This window comes from Eriocheir sinensis, chromosome 66 (genome assembly GCF_024679095.1).
Source record: "Eriocheir sinensis breed Jianghai 21 chromosome 66, ASM2467909v1, whole genome shotgun sequence".
Classification (NCBI taxonomy): Eukaryota; Metazoa; Arthropoda; class Malacostraca; order Decapoda; family Varunidae; genus Eriocheir; species Eriocheir sinensis.
In genome coordinates, this window is record NC_066574.1 from 7,119,218 (window position 1) to 7,139,042 (window position 19,825).

General features: G+C 41.5%; 1 protein-coding gene across 2 annotated transcripts; it reads left to right on the forward strand.

The window, feature by feature from the left end:
* Positions 1 to 616: 616 nt before the first annotated feature.
* Positions 617 to 14,685, forward strand: LOC126987793 (hormone-sensitive lipase-like). Of its 2 annotated transcripts, none has more exons than XM_050845126.1 (12): positions 617 to 1,172; positions 3,917 to 4,106; positions 4,303 to 4,423; positions 4,572 to 4,679; positions 5,023 to 5,228; positions 6,793 to 6,900; positions 7,064 to 7,238; positions 7,502 to 7,690; positions 8,052 to 8,539; positions 8,929 to 9,167; positions 10,087 to 10,255; positions 11,352 to 14,685. In XM_050845126.1, the coding sequence occupies exons 1-12, from the start codon at positions 793 to 795 to the stop codon at positions 11,625 to 11,627; spliced, it is 2,649 nt and encodes an 882-aa protein (XP_050701083.1). In that variant the 5' UTR covers positions 617 to 792; the 3' UTR covers positions 11,628 to 14,685. The 2 variants fall into 2 exon arrangements, with proteins under 2 accessions (XP_050701083.1, XP_050701085.1); XM_050845128.1 differs by having other exon boundaries at positions 623 to 1,172; positions 5,023 to 5,216.
* Positions 14,686 to 19,825: the final 5,140 nt, after the last annotated feature.

The window sequence follows — 19,825 nt, forward strand, 5'->3', positions numbered from 1 at the left end:
TAGGTGATAAGCTGATAATGATAACAAATGCCTAAGAGGATATATATAGCAAGATACGTGTTATAGCCCAAGCTTGCCAATAGACAATACGAAGAGAAAGAATCGTTTGCACTAAGATTCATTGCGATATGGAAGAGTATAACTGGGGTAATAGTTTCAACCAGGCACATAGATACTCTAAAAAAGAAGTGGTAAATTCAGGGAAGGGTGGAAATTGTCGTAGAAAGACTTCATTGCTGAGACATTTTCTACCACACCACCAACACGCCAAGAGTAGAGGAGTCCAGTAGAGAGGAACCTATAGAAAATCCTGCCCTGGAATCCATCTATAAGTATCTATAGTGTCGCACCTCTGTGTACCGTACGACAATTTTTCCTGAGCGGCGATGGTGTTTTTCCTGGGCGTCCAGATGCCAGTGAGGGTAATTTCTTAACTTTGGCCAAAATATCATATCGAGTTGCAAAACCAATATTATGAGTACTAGCAAGTCAGTACAGTTCAATTATAGCTATTTTCACATTTTTCGTATTCTTGTATTACTGCAAATCACATTATGCCTGGGGGTCGGGATGGCATGTTAATTCCTCTCTTATCCTTTGCTGTGTGCCTTTACAACAATAAACCATCAATTAATCAATCAAGCAATCACTTATTTTCGATCCAATATTACTTTGTCAAGGGATAAGAGGATGGTATAGGTATGCTGTTGGGGAGGTGTTCAAACAGTAATTATCGCGCCTCCCTTGAGTCAGGGCGTGATGGCGTTTTGACAGTTCAGTGTGTAAACAAACATGGCAGAGGGCAGAGGTACGGACGATGCCTCCGCCTGCCCTGACGCGGGAATGGCGGCGCCCAGCGAGACCATCCTCCCCACGGTGCTACACATGATGGAGGACAACACGGCGCACTTCAAAAACGACGACTCGGAGTACGGGCAGCGGCTCCACAGCGGGTTCGTGGTGCTGCGGGAGAACATGGAGAAGGTGACGCGGCTGTCGGAGTCGCTGCGGCAGGAGGCCCACCTGTACGACCTGTCCCCCGCCACGCCCGGCAACGGCTTCAGGAGCTTCAACAACATCGTGCACCAGGCAGTGACGGCGGTGTTCGGGCTGTGCCGCCAGGTGTGCACGGGGCGGGACTCGCTGCTCTTCAGGAAGGGCCACTACGTCAGGTGAGGCGCGGCGGGGGGCGGGGCGGGGGCAGGGGTCAGCAGGCGAGGGGATGACACCTGGCAATGTTAAACTGTGAGTGACACTAGGGAGTAAACAAAGGGTTAAGAGTATAGGCCCGTTAAGACTCATGTTCCTTAATTGTTGTAATTTATTGCTTTGTGCAGCGTTGCCAGATTATCATACTTAGAGCATTGTACTTTTGGATTTCTGACCCACAACCGCTGAAAAATGAAAGTTATTAACCATTTCAGCAATAACTATAAATGAATCTAGCTATTGGGAAAAGTTCAAAGTAACAGCTACTTTAAATATCAATTTAACTTCGGTTTGTTTATTGGCACTAATCTAAAACCCTTAAAAACACCTAGAGATCTGAATTTTTTGTATGTTGTAAGACACAGAGTTTCCCATAAAAGATATAGCTAGTACTAGCATATCAAGATCAGATGACCAAAGTGTACACAAATAACTAAATGAACAAATGAAATTTCAAGTAAAAAAGGTTTTCATTCCTCTTATCCCTTGACAAAAGAACAAAGTAATCCTCTTGGTAGGGCCACAGGTTCTGAGCCTCCTGGCCCTTGCTCTCACCCTGAATGGCCTCTGCCTGACCCACTGGCACTGTAGGATCCTCAAGAGACACATCTTGAGCAGAACAAAAACATCTTCACTCTCCTTATCAATATGTGATGATGTGTGCTACTGTTTTGGTCACTGTAAGACTGTGTGTGATGTGAGTGTGCTACTGTTTTGGTCACTGTAAGACTGTGTGTGATGTGAGTGTGCTACTGTTTTGGTCACTGTAAGACTGTGTGTGATGTGAGTGTGCTACTGTTTTGGCCACTGTAAGACTGTGTGTGATGTGAGTGTGCTACTGTTTTGGTCACTGTAAGACTGTGTGTGATGATGTGTGCTACTGTTTTGGCCACTGTAAGACTGTGTGTGATGTGAGTGTGCTACTGTTTTGGTCACTGTAAGACTGTGTGTGATGTGAGTGTGCTACTGTTTTGGCCACTGTAAGACTGTGTGTGATGTGATAATGTTGTAAGTGGACTGAACTCTAGAACTGCTCTCGTCAGCTGTTGTTGTGTTGACCAATCATGTCTTATCATGTTTACATGTAGTCAGCTAACAGTGTGGCTGACTGACTGTTGAAGACATGCCCAGAACAGAGAGGAACAAACATGTGTAGGGCCTATACGGTATAAGCTTTGATATTAGAGTTGAACTTAACAAAAGCAATTGGTCTTTTATCAAAAAAGATGAATGATTAGCAGAATAGTGAACTCTTCCACATCAGCTGATAAAGAGGAATAAATAAACACTGCCCCTCACATTAACACTCATTCATAGCAAGCTCCTTGTGAATCTCTCTCAGCACTTCATGTTCATTCATACCACTTATCTTCTCCCTGAACTCTTTTATTACTTTTGCTTTCTGTTATTTTTGTTTACTATTCTGCCACTAACTATCCAGCTCTTCCACATTTTCTTCCTCACTACCATCCTTTTCTCAGGAACCTGTACTGATCTCTATTTCCCTCACCACCCTTTCCTCTCAGATCTTCCACAATTTCTCCCTCATCATTTGCTCTTCCATTCCTTATCAAATATTTGACTTCACTTTGGTTTTTCCCATAGTTCCTTAACATACCTCATTCTCCCAACTTCCCCTCTCTGGAGATTCCTGAACTTCTTCACTTCTACAGTACAGTCTGTTCATGTGTGTGGTGAGGACATTGATATCTTGGAAAATTTCACATATCTTGGTAGCATAGTTCAGAACATCATTGGGTCTCTTGAAGAAGTCTTACTGTGGCTTAGTTTTACCTATAGTGTTAATAACTTGGTCAGCACAAGTAAAATCATTGTCAATATATACTTGTGCAGAAGAAAAAAGGTTTAGATCTTCAAGTCATTTGTGCCCCCTGTCTTAGTCTATGGCTGTGAGAAATGGACATGAAGAGGCAGATTGATACCTTTGGTAATAAGTGCCTGCACAGAATTGTAGGATATTGTTGGAAAGACATTGTGTCAAATTGGTAATTACATACTCTTTGAGACTGATTCGAGGCTGCATGGTCCATGAATGTCAACTCTGGCTATATAGGCATGTGGCATTCTACCCAGAAGCTGACTTTGCTCCCCGAGTAGTTTTTGTAAGAAACAATTCCAAGTGGAGTAAGCCAAGGAGATGCCCACAGAGCTTGTAGCTTGTGGCATATGCCCCTATTAATTCATTGATTGATCTGTCTGCTACATTTAAGCATCATCTGATGGTTCATAGTTGTCTCAAGCATTCCATATGTACTGCAGAATCCAATGAGAGCAAGTGAGACACATTCAGCTATGTAATACTTGGTGTCATGAGTGACAAGCACTATTATGGTATTGTGTATTTTCTTTCTCATAGCAGCTGTGTTATCTGCTGCTTTTTACAAGAAGGTATGAAGTTTGAGTTCAGGTATTTCCCTCTCTGAATTCCTTGCTGGAGTACAGTTAACCTTCAGCTTTCCAAATTTCAGAGTTTGGACCTACTTTTGGACTTAAATTTCACATAACTTGCATTTTCCAGATGCCAACTATAATGGATGAGATGTCCTCCAGTTAGTGCATACAGTGGCAGTATTCTCTTTGTTGTTATGCTTGGCTATGAGTAAAGGGACACTGCACATTATATCAGCATAAATCTTTTATTTATGACGTGTAACAATACTATATACTGGTTTTGTCATTCTCTCAGGGAGGTAGAGGCATGGGGCCAGACCCTTGCCTCGCTGGTTGTGCTGCTGGAGTACATTGACGACGTGCTGCTGCCACGCTGTGAGGACGGCAACCTGCTGAGTGGCACCGGCAGCTCCCCCGATGAGCTGATGACGATGCTGAACTCGGTGCCTCAGTACTCCTTCTACGGCCGTTGCTTGGGGTTCCATGTAAGAATTCTAGGATTGTCATTCATTACATGCTGACTAAATTGTGTTTTGATGTGTAGTTATTGCAATAGATGATTTGGGTAGTGAGTACAATGAGACTGACAGGATAATTTCTTGAATAATTATTTTCAGGTGATTATTGTATTATATACTTCCATTTTTCTCTATCAAAATCAGAATATATTTTTGTTTCCAGTATGTTCCTTCCTTGCGCAAGACTCTGAAGTACTTGAACATCTGCCTGAGTGCGTTTAGTGAAGTCTACTATGGAGGGGGCAACAGCTTCATGCAGAGGACAAAGAACACGGTTATGCTAAGTAAGCTGTGAATGTTTTTGTCATACATTCAAGACCTTATCTAATCATAATATTTGAAAATGCAACACAGAAATGTCAATCGGGCTTCAGTAAAAATGTCATTCAGTGTGTGCCGAGTGTGATGTGGTGTGTGTGTGTCCTGCCCCAGGTAGCCGCTATGTGGTGGACGCTGAGCTTCGGTCCCGCCGCATCGTGGATGTGGTGCAGTACTCATCCATTGACTTCCTCAAGACGTTTTGGTCTGTGGCAGAAACAGGTACACTCTATGCTTGCAATCCGGCTGCAAATTATTTTCTTTTCATCCATTTACTAATTCTTGTCCAAGAATTCACAGTTGCTACAGCAATGTTCAAGTTTCTTCTATAGCCCATCCCTTCTAGGCTGATGATGCAGAGCTTGTAGTGATAGAGGAGGTAGTTGGCATACCTTATATTAGGTTGTCTTTCTAGCCATGGCACTCTTTCTGAAATTGCATTTTTAATAGTACATAGTACTATTATATGCCATTATAGGAGTTGATTTTATAATTTTTATCATGCAGCCTTAACTGATGTAGTGTGTCTTCCAGCAAAGCATAACTTGTTACTGGGCTATTTCAGACATCATGACCCAGCTGCCGGGCATCGTGGGGCCCAGCCTGGCGGTGCAGCAGGTGGTGGTGGTGCCGTGCGAGGAGCAACAGGTCACGAAGGTGGACGGTACCGCCACTGTTGTTGTTCCCCCGCCACACTCCCACCTGGAGGCGCGGCCCATCACCTGCCACCTCCTGTCAGCCAAGGTTCACGAAGGAATGGTAGGCGCCAAGGTAGGCTAGATGGGTCTGTGTGGGTGTGGTAGTGGCTTCCTGCCAGCGCTTGGTGGGTGAGCGAGAGTGAGTCTTCCTCCCTGTCCCCCTTGAAGTGTTCATGAGGTTTGTCTTATTGACTGTGAGCATGCAAGCTTTAGGTATGTGGTTACTATCACTGAAAACTTTTTTGTATTGGTTCATTTTCAGCACTTGCTTTACAGTTTACCATACATACTTTGTTCTACCTTGAGTCATCACTAGTCTATTGCCTTTCCCAACCTCCCTGTCTGATCTAGCATAAAGCATCCTGCTCCAACAAATGCTTTAATTTCATATCCCCACCTGGTTCTCTGACCTGACTTTACAATTTCTGGGTTGCCACTCTGTTCTGTTATCATGGTTCTTCGTCTGTTATCAGTTCTATGCATAATATGACTTTCCCAAGTCCTTTTTTTATTCTCAATAGTCATTAGAATATCTTCAATATTTTTATTTTCCCTGATCCATGTCTCTCCCTATTTCATTACCTTCGTTTTCTTCATATTCATCTTCAGGGTTACTTTTAGAATCTGAAATTCCTCCATAATTCTTTGTGAGTTTTACTTTGAATCACTAAGAATGCATCATCTGTGAATCAAAGTTTATTAAAGTATTCACTGTCTATTCTGATTCCCATGTTATCCCACTCTAATTTCTTAAACAGTTTTTTCAAGCAAGTCATGAATAATTTTGGAGATACCGTGTCACCTTGCCTTATGCCTTTCATAATTGGGAAATTTTCATTTTTTGTGTGGAGTTTGATGGTTACTGTGCTGTCTTTATATATTCAAACATCTTTATGTATGGCTCATCCACACTGTGCCTCCTGAGTGCCTGCATGATTGCTGAGGATTTTACTGAGTCAATTTTTTTTCATAATCTCTGAAAGCCTTGTGCAGTGGTTTATGGTACCCAGATGACTTCTTGACAACTTGGTTAGTGACGTGGGTGTGGTCAGCTGTCGAATATCCACTACGAAATCCGGCCTGTTCTCTTGGCTGATTTAAGTCTAGTGTAGTTGTCATTTTGTTTGTTATTATCTAAGTTAAAAGTATGTAAGTTATAGGGAGGAGACTTAATGGCTGGTAATTCTTCAAGTTTTATGTATTGTCATTGAAAAAATTGTCTTGTCAAAGGAAATACTGTACCAGTTGAAATTGAAACATTAAAACAAGTGAAGTTAAAGTGCAGGTTGTAGTTGTTATAAAGTATGTAGCAAATGTTTTTGATTATATAATTTTCTCCCTAACAGGATTTCTTTTTAGATAAACCTGTGAATGAATTGTAGTTGAGTGATTTTCTAAGTCTGAAGTGTGTGCGTAGTATTTTATAACGCATGGCAGATGGGGTTCATTTTTTTCCAGCATCTCTTGAAATTTTCATAAGTTTGAGTGATGCTTTCACATTGAGAGTACTACTAACTGTTCTGCATTAGAAGTACAAAATCAAAACTTCTCCAGACACTAAGAAAAATGATGTTGCTCTTATTGTTCCAATGCTAATATTTGTTGGTTTACAAACTGAATCATGTCTTCTTTACTAGCCTGGTGAGAAGGAAGCAAAGGCAGGAACCGTGGCTCCACCTTCAGACAACCTCCTCATCCACTGTCATGGCGGAGGCTTTGTCACCCAGTCCACCAAGGCGCAGGAGGTGAGTCACTGACTTGCTACATCATGCTTTAAGTGTGGTTTGAATTCAGTCATCACTTGCAATTATTAATAGAGCTTGCACCAGACTTATAAGAGACTTACTTTGAGACCAGTCATGTGGCATCACCAGTTAATGTGAAGAAAGAGTGACTGGTGCCTTGCAGGTGTTCCTGAGGGAGTGGGCAACCAGCACTGGAGTTCCCATTCTCTCTATCGACTACTCCTTGGCGCCGGAGGCCCCGTACCCCCGGCCGCTGGAGGAGGTGCTGACCGTCTACTGCTGGGTGCTCAACAACCTCAAGATTCTGGGATGCACAGGGAAAAAAATTGTCCTCACAGGTATCAAAAATGAAGATGATAGTGATTGCATTGATTTAATTTTGTTGAGAGCATTTTATAAACTTTCTATAGCCAATTTTGCCTCTGATTGGTCTTTTCGTTTGCATGGTATTTTCTTATATTTTATGCATTCCTTTTACACCAAACCAGCATGTCATTTTTTGTCGTTTATTCATTCATTTGTTACCCTGTTTTTTATATGTTGGTAGCAAGTTTTTTTTTTTTTTTCATAAATCATTTAGTAGTATATTTCTAAACCCTAGGTGACAGTGCTGGTGGTAACCTGATCACCGGCCTCACCATCAAGTGTCTGGAGCTTGGCATTCGTCCGGCTGACGGCCTCTTCCTGGCCTACACGCCCTTTGTGTTCCAGCTGATCCCTTCCCCGGCCAGACTCCTCGCTGTCATGGATCCAATGCTGCCGCTGGGTTTTGCTCTCAGGTGTCTTAAAGGCAAGTACTGGTTGAAGTGATCATTATCCTCCATTCCCATAGTTCATCACAAAATGCCTTGGTGCTCTAGATTTTAGATTAATGCACTGAAGGAAGGACTTGCAAGGATAGTAATCTGGATTGTTTCATACATGAAATTTAAATGTCTAAAGATATTTCCTGCCAAAAACCAGTTATATACAGAAATTTCTTCATAAAAATTCTAATGTAGAGACTGTGGTGTATTAACTGACTTATTTGTTGAGAATATTTTAAAGAAAGATATACCATCAATACTAATCTTGTAAAGTGAATTCTCATTGGCCATTCTTCCCAGGGTTTTCCATACTTGCTGTAACATGAATGCCTTGTTTGCTTGCAGCGTATGCTGGGGTACCAAGCCAGCAGGTGTCTCGGGTCACCACCCCGGGAGACTCCTCCCAACCAACCCCCTCCTTGGCCACGCCCTCCATGGCCACACCTTCCCAGGCCACACCCTCCATGGCCTCCAACATCACCACCTCAGAGAGCAATGGGCCACCGGATGAAGCCCCACCATCACAGACACCGGGTCAGGGAAAATCAGTGGTATCGGAGACAGTCAGTGACACTGAGTCCTTTGTGGAGGTCTCTGAGAGTGATGTGAAAGATGCCGAGGCCTTGGTCAAGAGTCCATCATTCCACTCTGAGCCGGGATCAGACACCCTCACCACGGTCTCCCTTACCTCCGAGGCCTCAAAGCTGGAGGAGTCCACCAAGACCAGTAACGGTGTCATTGGCCAGAAGCCTGAGGAAAAAGAGGAGCGCTCCAGGAGATATGTGGCAGAGTTCTTGGAGAAATATGTTCTTGATTCTCGAACGGATAAGCAGGTAAAGTGTGCTAATTTTTTTTCATTGCTTACTGCAAGTAGTATATTTCATTGAAAAGTTCATATGTACATATTTCAGTAAGTGTATGCGTATATAAATTTGAGAAATTTAGTTTCAGTATTAAGGGATGCAATGCTCACTTGCATTTCATTCATTCTTATTTTGTGAAATTACATTTATCAAAAAGAATACAAATGTGACCATAGCTCATATTTCACACCTCCACCTTGCACTTATACCAGTTATGCTGTAAAGATTTTAACTCCTGGCCCTGTGCTGGGTGCCCTGTAGTGTTGTTGCTCCGGAGTAGTTGCTGGGACAAACTATCCAGAGCCTCATTAGTGCCCTACTGATATGCATTACAAGTTATGTCAATCACTCACTCACAGGGCAGGAAAGTACCCATCCTCCGGACCGGCAGCGAGGAGAGTGAACCAGAGGATGAAACGGTGCTCTTTGAGGCCCCGGGTGTTGGTGCAGGAATCACAGCCAAGCTGGGACGGGCCAGGGATGCTGTCGTCAGTGGCATCTCAGCCGGCCTTACATCATTTGGTCTCCGCAGAAAGGAAAGTGTGTCCTCGCCAACCTCACCTGTCAAGTCACCGCCAGCACCAGAAACCGCAAAAAGGTAACTTATTGGAACACAGTTTTCTTCATTTTATCATTATTTGTCTTCTTCTTTTGACAGTATGTAAACTGTGTCCATTTACCCTGATCTATCTCTTTTTTTTTCAAGTTTTCTTAATCCCTATCTCTACTTATGTCAGAACATTGTCTGTGCTAAGAGTAAATGTATACATCAGAAGTAATTTTTATTTTTTTTATGTGCCAACCTTTAGCACCGGTAGGGTTTCTTAAGGGGCCTGGATGGTAGTTGGCCCCAGCCCGTCATGGGGCAGGCAAGTGTTTTATAGAGGCACCATCTTTTCTTGGCTCACTCGGACGGTTTCCTCTAGAGTCCGGGTTGATGGATGGTCTTCAGGACAGCATATGGGTAGTATTAAGCCACTCGGTGGTGACTGTAAAATCCCAGGTGGTAGCAACGGATTCGAACGAGCGTCTTCCATCACACGGTGAATGCGGGGCCTGCACGCTAACCACTCAGCCACCGCCTACATGTGAAAGAAGAACATGTACAGAAGTTTCAATCAAATTGTAGTGCCTTAGAAGAAAATATATATTCAGTGGATGTTAGAAGTGAAAGGTTTAGACTTAGAGAATAGCATAGAATGGAATTTTTTTATGGGGAGAGGATATTAAATACAGAAGCAATAGGAGCCCAGTAACCAATATTCAGGAGTTATGTTTGACATCTTTCTTAATGCTCTGTGAGATGGCAAAAGTATAATAAAAAAGCCAGCTACAGAGTTGTTTTGATATTTGCTTCATCAGAGACAATCAGAGAGTTTTGTAGTAGGCACAAAAAAAGAAAAAAGAAATAACATTATTTTGAGACTTTCCGTAATTGTGTGAGAAACAAAGTAAATGTGTAGAAATGTCAGGAACAAGATAACTTACTTAATTATTTTGCCACTTTTCTTGACCAGACCCTCCATGGGACAAATACTGATGGGAGGGAACAACGCTTCACGGAGGAACAGCCGCTGCAGCCTGTCGGAGGAGTTCAGGGGAGTGGAGCTGCTCAACGACCACTACCTCAGCCCCCTCACGGCCCCCAAGGAGACACTGGCCAAGTTTCCTCCATGTGTCATCCTGGTAAGTATTATTGGTAGTCTCTTGTTTTTATCATGCAGCCATGTATGCAATAATTTCTTTACTGCTTGGATCCTTGACCTTTGAATGTTATGTCAGAGGAAGATTGAGGAGGGGAGTGGAAAAGAGCCTTGATGAAAGAGCAGGTCATAGGGTCATTAGCATCAGAGAGTCAAGGTAAGTTATGCCATTATTAGTAGAGACAGCAGGTACACAGCAATGACAAAACTAGAGGTGTAATCCAATATTATGACTAGTAAAGCAAATATCATGATGAAATAAGAAACACTGGTGGAGCAGAACTACACAATTACTTGTTCCAAGACCCCCTGACTCCCTTACATATGTTTTATACATAAATGCAACATGGAAGGCTTTAAAACAACACAGCACATGTACCTAGGAATAAATAAGTCCCCCAAACAATGATCTTAGTTGATGATATGAAGAAAAAAAAAATACATATGAGCCTAGTGCAGCCCAAACCTCCTCCCTGCTTCTCCAACCAACTCCACTCCCAAGACATCCTTAACTTTTATTTTCTTAGCTGTTGCCAGCAGCTTCCCCTTCTCACAAGAAACCAAAGGAGAAGCTTCATGGATGGTCATTAAGCAGACCTGGTGGAGCTAAAGTGGCATAAATAAATGCTAAGAAGCACAACACAGAGCGATGCCAACACAGTATTTATTGTAAGATGTGTAAGAAAGGCTCCAGGAACACGATGCAGCACTGTGCATGTAGATGAAGTGGATGAATCCTCTTTCCAGCTGGTGGGGGGAGGTTGCTCTCACCGGAGGGTGCTAACCTTCCTCAGGCACTCATTTATCCACTAGTAGTCCAAAAGAGAGGCTGAGCAGCTGGATGAGCTACGTAACAACTGCCCCGGTTGGGATTTGAACTCTGGCCCATAGATTCGTATCTAGGCATGCTAACCACCACACTACATGAAAATTTCATTTTGTTAGAAACAAAGTACAAAAGATGAATTTGATATCATAAATTTAACATCCAGCAGATAATTCCTTTACTTGAACATTCCAGACAGCGAGATGAGAGTCCTTGCTTCACAGTTGCTAAGTTGTTGACTTTGCCCTTCTAGACTGTGGATTATGACTTCTGTCTGGATGATGACGTCACAATGGCTAAGCTCCTCAAGTCCCTGGGCGTCCCCGTCACTCTGGACATCCTGGAGCAGCTGCCTCACGGCTTCCTTAGCTTATCCATGGTGTCCCAGGAGGCGCATGTTGGGTGCAAGAAGGCCATCTTTCATATCAAGCATCTCCTAGGCATAAATGAAGATCCTGCCCCCTCTGCTGCAGCAGCGGCTGCCTCCACCACCTCAACCTCCAACAACACCACCAACAAGATTACCTAAGTTGAAGAAACTCGCAGCTTTTGTGTTCTACAAGTAAGTAGCTGACTTGTCTTCATTATAATCAATATATTATACATAATTTAGATTTTTTTAGATTGTGGTAATGTAGTTAAAAGTTTGCTCAGTTCTGCTATTACATTATTATTGTATTTATAATAAATATAGTTGAATTAGGTTTATGGGATGTTGAATCTCCTTTATTAGTTTGCCAAAGATGAATAACTACTGTAGCTTGTATTCTTGAAACTTTATATGATATACAATACTCCAATGATAATCCTTGCATAGACTGATAGCACTGCAGATGTATAGTTTTATACTTCACAGTCCTATGAAGGCACCACAATGTCTGCGAGTTTAGTTATAGTTTTAATGTGATACTCTGTTTATTAAGTTATTTCATAATATTACATAATACTTTGGTGAGTTTTTGGAATGTGCTTCAAGTAGTTACTTATATGGAAAGGAATTCTGATTCAGATTTGACCTTTCATTATAGAAGTGTTTATTTATTTATTTATTTATTTATTAGACTGTGCTCCGATACAGAAATGGATTTGCTAAATCTGTGTATTTGAAGTCTAGGCTAAGTCAAACGTATTATATGATGGAACTGGACATCATAGATCCTATGTAACCAAGTAAGGAAATTAGATATGGTCATTCTCCATTGTCAGGTTTGTTTCATAAAGTATTTGGAAGTCCTTTGAAAGAAATTTAAAGGAAATATATTTTTTCACTGAAAGATGTAACTAATGGAGGCCTTTCAAGCCTCATTAGCTGTTATCATGTTGGTGTATTTATTGTGTTTCAGAAAAAGATATGATTCTAATGTTGCTTCCATGGCTTCTCATAAGTAACCTGAAACAATTTATTGATGTCACTTCAGACTGAAATGTGTTAAGAACTCAAGCATTATGTCAATTTACTCCTTAACTTCACTTTGGGGGCTTCATCTTACCAGCCTCCCACCAAAGGTGACACAAACATATCCCCTTCAGTCTTTGGGTTAGCATGGTACTCATGAAGGAACTATCTTTAAGACCAGAAGTGATCAGAAAGAGTTTGTAATTTTTTTATGTGCCATATTTTAATAGTAATATACTGTAGATGTGTTCATTACTTGCATGGACTAACACTTGATAAATGATTTGAAATGCTTTATACACTTGACCCTTAATTTAATGGATTTTGGATTCAATGGACTCCATTCACTACCAGACAAGCAGACTAGACCACTCAAAAAGTCTGCTTCTTGAAACATGTGTCCACCTTACGGCTATGTGGTGATGCAACATTCCTGCCAAATCATGCATGACTTGCAGTACATGTCTACCATTACTACACTACACATGAATGCCATAGTGTAACAACTGCACCATGTGGAAGGTGACCTGCTCACTTTGGATTTGATTATCACTGGTGAGCCTGTCTTGGTAGCGCAACACGGCCGATGACCAAGATCAAGACTTGGTAGATGGAGTGTGCAGCTAAACCTTGTGCTACCATTGGATTATAATGTATGGATTACCGGTTTTACCACAACACTTTTTTATTACCACACAAAAGAATATATGAAGAAGATCAACCCTGAACCAAGACCAAAACCAACACAATAACCATTACAATGGACACTGATATTTATTGTATCAAACACTATTAGCAAGCAATGGACTTTTTCCAGTAACAGACTAGTTGATTTCCCAGTGAGTCTGCTAATTGAAGGGTCGAGTGTATATATATATTTTTTTTACTTTTCTTTCACTACGTATGGAATGGGCCTAATGTTGATGGATTCGCCATATAAAGACTTGGTACAGGAATTCCCGGCTAACCAACCCACGTGCATCTCTAGACTACCAGTTGGATATCGAACAGTGTGATCCTGACCTAATGTTCATATAAGATTGTGGAGAATCAGCTTGGTCACATTTTGGTCACAGCAGTAGTAGACAGTTCCTTGTACCTTCAGTTCTCAGGCTATTTTATGGGGTCATTGTCCATTATCATAACTTCAAATGATATCAGTCTTGACATGTAGCTACAGGCTATGTGACCGTGCTTCCCAAGAGTATTAGGGGTCTTGTTGCATGGCGATCAACTAGAACAGGTGGTCTTCAGGAACTTCAGTATATTTCATTGACTTCTTTTTTAATGGCCTGTATCTCCTGTCTAGTTCAAGCATGTGTTTCATTATCCAAGACTCTCCAGGACAGCTGTAAATCATTCCAATTAGTCATTTTTTCTCTACATCTAGCTTTTCCTTCTCTATCACCTCCACTGTGTCATCTGGTGGACTGGTGAGGAAACGTTTTGCTAGCAGACATGTATGGTTTGAAGAAGTGTTGGGTCTGAGTGAGCCAGTCATGTCTCTGGGGAAACATGGGTTGGATAGAAAATAGACTAGTCAAATAGATATGGCTGATTCTGCAAGTGGTTGGTTATTGAGAGGTTGGTTTGGGGGTAATTCCTGTACACCAGAGTAATACTCAGTGGCATTTTACATACTCAGCTGTTTTACAATACATAGTTACTGTTAGTAGCTACTAACATGGTTCTGATAGAAAAACATATAATGTAGTTATGTAGTATTTATATCTAAACTTAAGGGCTTGCAGCCTGCTTGTGTCTTTTAATAGAGCTTAGTTGAAGGAGCTTTGAAATATCTCATTCAAGAATTGCTGCTATACATATTTATAATGGAAATGAGAATAAGTTTATGGTGTGGTTATGCTAAGGTGCCATTTCTGGAAAAAAAATGTGTTTGATTCTTCATGATCTTGGAAAGCATTCCTTTTTTTTTTTTTTTTGAAAGTATTTCAGGGGGATAAAGTAGGCACTGAGCTGACACCATTTCAGCAGGTTAAACAAGGGTCTAAAGGGGGCAAAACAGGAGCAGCAGTAGTAGGCATTACCTGTCTGTGGGACCCAAAGCTGTCATCTGAGCTGGTCCAGTGATCACCGGGCATCACTAATAAAGACACTTTTTACATTAAGGGAATAGTTCAGGGAAGTATGGGTATTAACTCCAGCAATGATATTTGCAATAATTTTAAATTTAGCAATCACTCATAATATCTGAATGATAGCCTTTGTTTGTGAATGATTGTAAATATTCCTGCTTGCGTTAAGGATATGCAGCAAGTGTACTCTAGTCTTGTTGGACTCATAATTCAAATATATTACTTGCAGCAGCTGCAATAGAGTAGTGTTGAATATATGAGTAGATTATATGGAATCTACACACCATAAGTCATATGCCAGGGGTTACTTTCACAGGTATTCCTACCACAATATTCAGGCTTGAAATTAGAAACTTCTGCCAAAATGGGCAGTGATCTTTTGTAAGATGGAATCTCCTCTGCTTGTCATGTAGATTCAAGGCTAAGGTACTGCTGTAGATGCAAATTGCTAAGCAGAGGTCTATTTTATTACACTGATTTGTTATCGTCTTTTTACTTTGTTTTTGTATATGTATTGAAGAAGAGCCTTTGGCTACTAGAAAGCCATAGTGAATACTGCTATCTGGATCTGGATCTGGATACATGATGTGCAGGGCACCTTTCAGGTGGCATGAAGGATGCCTCTCAGTTTAGAAGAGGCATCGTGCATCATTCTGGTGTGAAATAGTCATCAGAAGTGCGTCACAAATCCACTACTCTAGGCCTACCTCAGTGCATAACTGAGCTCTTCTTAGAGACATCCTAGTCCATGATGCTTTGCTTTTTCTTCATATTTTGTAATAGTGCTATGCTTCTGAGATATAGCAAGTAAGGCAGGTTTTTATATGAAGTTAATTTGAACTAGGTATGTTACTTTATGGGTGATATTGATTAACATTATATATACATATATATATATATATATATATATATATATATATATATATATATATATATATATATATATATACATATATATTGAAGAGAGTGACTTGAGTGCATTATATTATATTTGTGCCAGTTTGAGTGTAAGTTCTATATGGTTTAAATATTTATATTTATTGCATCAGTTTTGGGGCATAATTGAGTATGTAACGGAGCTGCAGTCCTGAATTAGTCATGAGGGGTGAATCATCCCTTGGCAGGACTTCACCTGCAGTGAGAGCTGTGATGGGTAGTACGGGTGTGTAACATTAGTACCTAATGTGTGTTGCAAGCATTGGCAGACTATCAGAAGGAGCTAAAGCTGTTCTCTTCACCAAGTCTTTTATTTTATATGTGAAATGGCACCCAAGATAGAGGCAGAAAAAATATAAATTATATGTTTTATAGTGTTGCCAAAGAATATACACCTTTGACATGAAATTTTCAAAACAAAGGGAACAAATGCCTTGAAGCTGTTGCAGTACATACATAAGTGATATGAGAGTTGATGCTGTGAAAAAGGTCCTTAGATAGAGACTAAAAGTACAGGCTACGTCACTATAGTGAAACCAAATTGTCGAGTCCGTTTTGGCGTTGGCTCCCACGGGTCCATTTCTCCCCTCTGCTCTGCCACACAGTCCCAACACCTATTTTTTCCTCTCATATGTTACCTATAGCTTACACATGAGAGGAAGAGATAATTGTTGGGACTTAACAGAGGAAGAAAAGACCGAAGACTCATGAACTCCAGCCCCGACATACTTGAAAGACTATAGAGCAATAGCATGTATGTCATGTTTGCGCGTGGCTTTCTGACCGTTGCATCATGGCGTTTTGTGCCACTACCCTCTAGCGTTTGCATTGCATTTTATAAACAGAAGAAAGTAAACCAGAGAATGTTATCCTAGCCATATCACAATGAATAAAACTTGCATAATCTCTCTGTCGTTGCTGCTCTCAAGCCTCTTGGTGCAGCTTGTCTTAGCTTTGCTGGTGTTTGCCTGCCGTGTTAGCCGTATAGACTCTCTTTTCATTACACTGTGTCCTTTGTCTCGTGACCTGACCATATATCTGAGTCGGTTCTGTGTCATCAGTATCTCCACGTGTCATACTCATTATCATGTCAGCATATACACATTTTAATTTTTGTACATAGATATTTGTATAATTAAATGAAAGCAATAAATTTCACATATCTTTTGGAAATACTTTATATTACATTGTAAACAAAATTAGCATGTTGATGCATTTTTTGTAATGTATTGTAAAAACAAGTCACCATATATGGAGGAAGTACTCCATGCTGCCAGACATTCCTGTGAAAGATAGTCATACTTTGTTTTCTTTGTGTTGTTGATGTTTTTTTGTTTTTGTTTTGTAAACCACTGAATAAAAAAGTCCAAAATGTTGAACACTGGAAAAATGGTTGTTTTATAAATGGTCCCTTCATAAACAGTCTCCTGGTGTGCAGAGTAGTGCCCGCCCCTGCAGCTCCCTGGGCTTGTGGACGGCTTATTTGTCTTGGATCAGCGCCCCGTCCCACCACCAGGATACCAGTGATTATTATAATGACAAATATTTTCATTGCATAGTTATTATTGTTGCTACATATCATTATTATTATTGCCATTATTGTTATCAACATTATCATTATTATTATTATTATTATTATTATTATTATTATTATTATTATTATTATTCCTGTTATTATTATTATTATTATTATTATTATTATTATTATTATTATTATTATTATTATTATTATTAGTAGTAGTAGTAGTAGTAGTAGTAGTACCAGTAGTATAATCCTTACCATCATCAACATAAATTACTTCAATAACTTGTGATATGTAACTGAGATGTTAGTTTATCATAAAAAAGTTACAAGAGTCAGATTAAAAAAAAGATAAGACCTGGATATTTAAAAGGACAAGAAGAAAAATGCAAAGAAAAATGCAACTGAAGTATTCAAGAACTGAGGAGCAAAGAAAAGATGGAAGGCTGGAGGGGAAGAAATTCTGGAGGCGACTGGACGGCACACTGGAAGAGCTGAGAGGAAGGCGCCGTCAGGGACAACCTGGCGAGGAGTGCTGCCGGGTGCCTGGCTGGCCAAGTAGAATTTGCAGAAGTAGTGTTAGTAGTCGCAGTAAGATCATCATTGCTATTATTTTTATCATTATTATTCTTGTCATTATTATCATTGTTGTTATTTTGATCATCATTTTTATTATTATTATTATTACTGCTCCGTGCAGGCCACTGATGACGTGTGTCTGCCGTGTGCCTGACTCCACCTATGCAGGCAAGGCATTGGTGAAGTCTAGGAATTGTCTGAAGTGCAAGTTTGTATTTTCAGGACAACGCTAGGCTCGGCGAGGCTACATCGTTCTGGCCGAGTTAGCGTCATGCCGTGACCCTCCCCGCGCCCCTCCACTCTCGGGAGGTGCAGGTGACCTTCAGGCTTTCCAGTGAGGGCGAGTCACTGTGTGCTCAGAGGCCCTGCAAGGACCAGGCGGCGCGGGGCCGAAAGCGTTCAATAAATACATTTGAATTATTTGTATTCCAGTGAATTTCTCCCACGCCGAGGACAACATGTTGACAACATGTTGTCCTCGGCGTGGGAGAAATTCACTGGAATACAAATAATTCAAATGTATTTATTGAACGCTTTCGATATCTTTCTGGGAAGAGACGTGGCACTCAGCTCTCAGTTCACGGGAGAAGTCTGCAGGTAGAAGGCCCAGACTGCGCTGGGCAGGAGTGTCCGGCCCCGCCAAGGCCGCCATGCGTGGCGCACCTGCCGTCCCTGAGCCGCCGCCGCGCCAAGGCTGCGGCCACGGGAGGCGGGGTGGCAGGGACTGTTGGGTGGGTGTTACGTATCACCCTGGTGTGAACTGCCAATGTAACACAATATGCTCCTGGTTTGCACGCGTTTAGCATTATCAATTTATTCAGTTTATTATATTCATCAATTTTCGATTTATGTCAGGCCTTACCTTAATTAGTCTGTTCTCACTGCGTTTCCTTATCGATATTAACTAAAGGATAGTTGTCTAGCTGCGGATTGGCTTGCATTGCCGCGAAGCTCGTGTTGTGGTTTCAACGAGCCTTGTTGGTACCTGACACACACACAGAGAAAAGTCTTCAAGGAACAAAAGCAAATCGGCGAGTCACTTGGACAAACGAAACGGAGCACACACCTAATGTTGACCGACGCCGCAGCCCTCACCAGCCCGCCGCGCCGCCGATGGTGCTCTGCTGCCTCGCCGTAGTGGACTTTAAAGACCACAACTCTGCTCAAGCCTCAGAAACCTGTGTTGAACTAATATTGAAAGGAGATATAGGAGATCGATAAAGAAAGCTAAGTTCATGAAAAGAGACAAACAGTTTCTCAGTCTTTCCAAAAACCTTAAGCAGAGGAATTTTTAAAGGGATGCGTCGTTTCGATCCTAGATAAACATTGTCAATGAAGATGCACAGAAGCGCGGCACTCAGCTTTTTTAAGTATAATCTTTCAGCGAGGTAACTTGGCGCTGGCCCAAGTAGTAATCAAAAGGGATAAGTCAAGTGTCCCGCCAGGGTTTGATATCACAAAGAAAGATGATCTCCTATTAGCACCTGGTTACATCGGCGGCAAGGTGACCCGCAATAGCGTCGACTCATGGCCGCGTGTTTGGTATCCAGCAAACAGCGTAATAATCTACATCGTCTGAGCTTGTAAATGATCAAATTTTCTGGTTAGCAATGCAAGAGGGTGCAACTATAAACACTTGCCTGCACCCCTAACAGGCTGGGGTCGACCATCAGGCCCCATCAAGAAAGCCTACAGGTGCTACAGGATGAATGTAAAATAAATAAAAAAGAAGAAAGAAAGACAGCTTGGTGAGACTCCAGTCCGGTGCAGGTGAACGTGACTCCTGAATCAAGGCTCACATCCATCCGGATACTCTGCTTCCAAGAACCTGCCTCCAATACTGCTGCATCATCCTTCCTTCCAAACTAAACATAATGTGCAAGTGGTTGGCCGTAAGCAAACAGAAGCAACGCTGTTGGGATATTAGGGAGCTGCCGAGCCCGCCGAGACCAGTCACGGGGCGTCTGTGGCGGATCGTTCGTACCCTCGAAAAATCTTGCCACACCAACAACTTGCTGAGGAGCTTACCATAGGACTTTCCTGTGAGTAACAGTTGGCTAGACGGAGACTTATGCATAAAAGATAAGTAGACGAATTTGCGGAGTCAAAATTATAGGCTGTGAATGCAAAATAAGTAGGCTAGTGTATAGCTGGCTCAGTTTAACGGCGTCCTTTCCTGCCCTTACGCTACAGGTGAC

Bases quoted from the DNA above. Each gene is read 5' to 3' on its own strand.
- LOC126987793 (XM_050845126.1), top strand. From the start codon at position 793: ATGGCAGAGGGCAGAGGTACGGACGATGCCTCCGCCTGCCCTGACGCG. The intron at 5,229-6,792 runs GTAGGCTAGATG...CTTCTTTACTAG, and splicing joins AAGGAATGGTAGGCGCCAAG to CCTGGTGAGAAGGAAGCAAA. The intron at 8,540-8,928 runs GTAAAGTGTGCT...ACTCACTCACAG, and splicing joins ATTCTCGAACGGATAAGCAG to GGCAGGAAAGTACCCATCCT.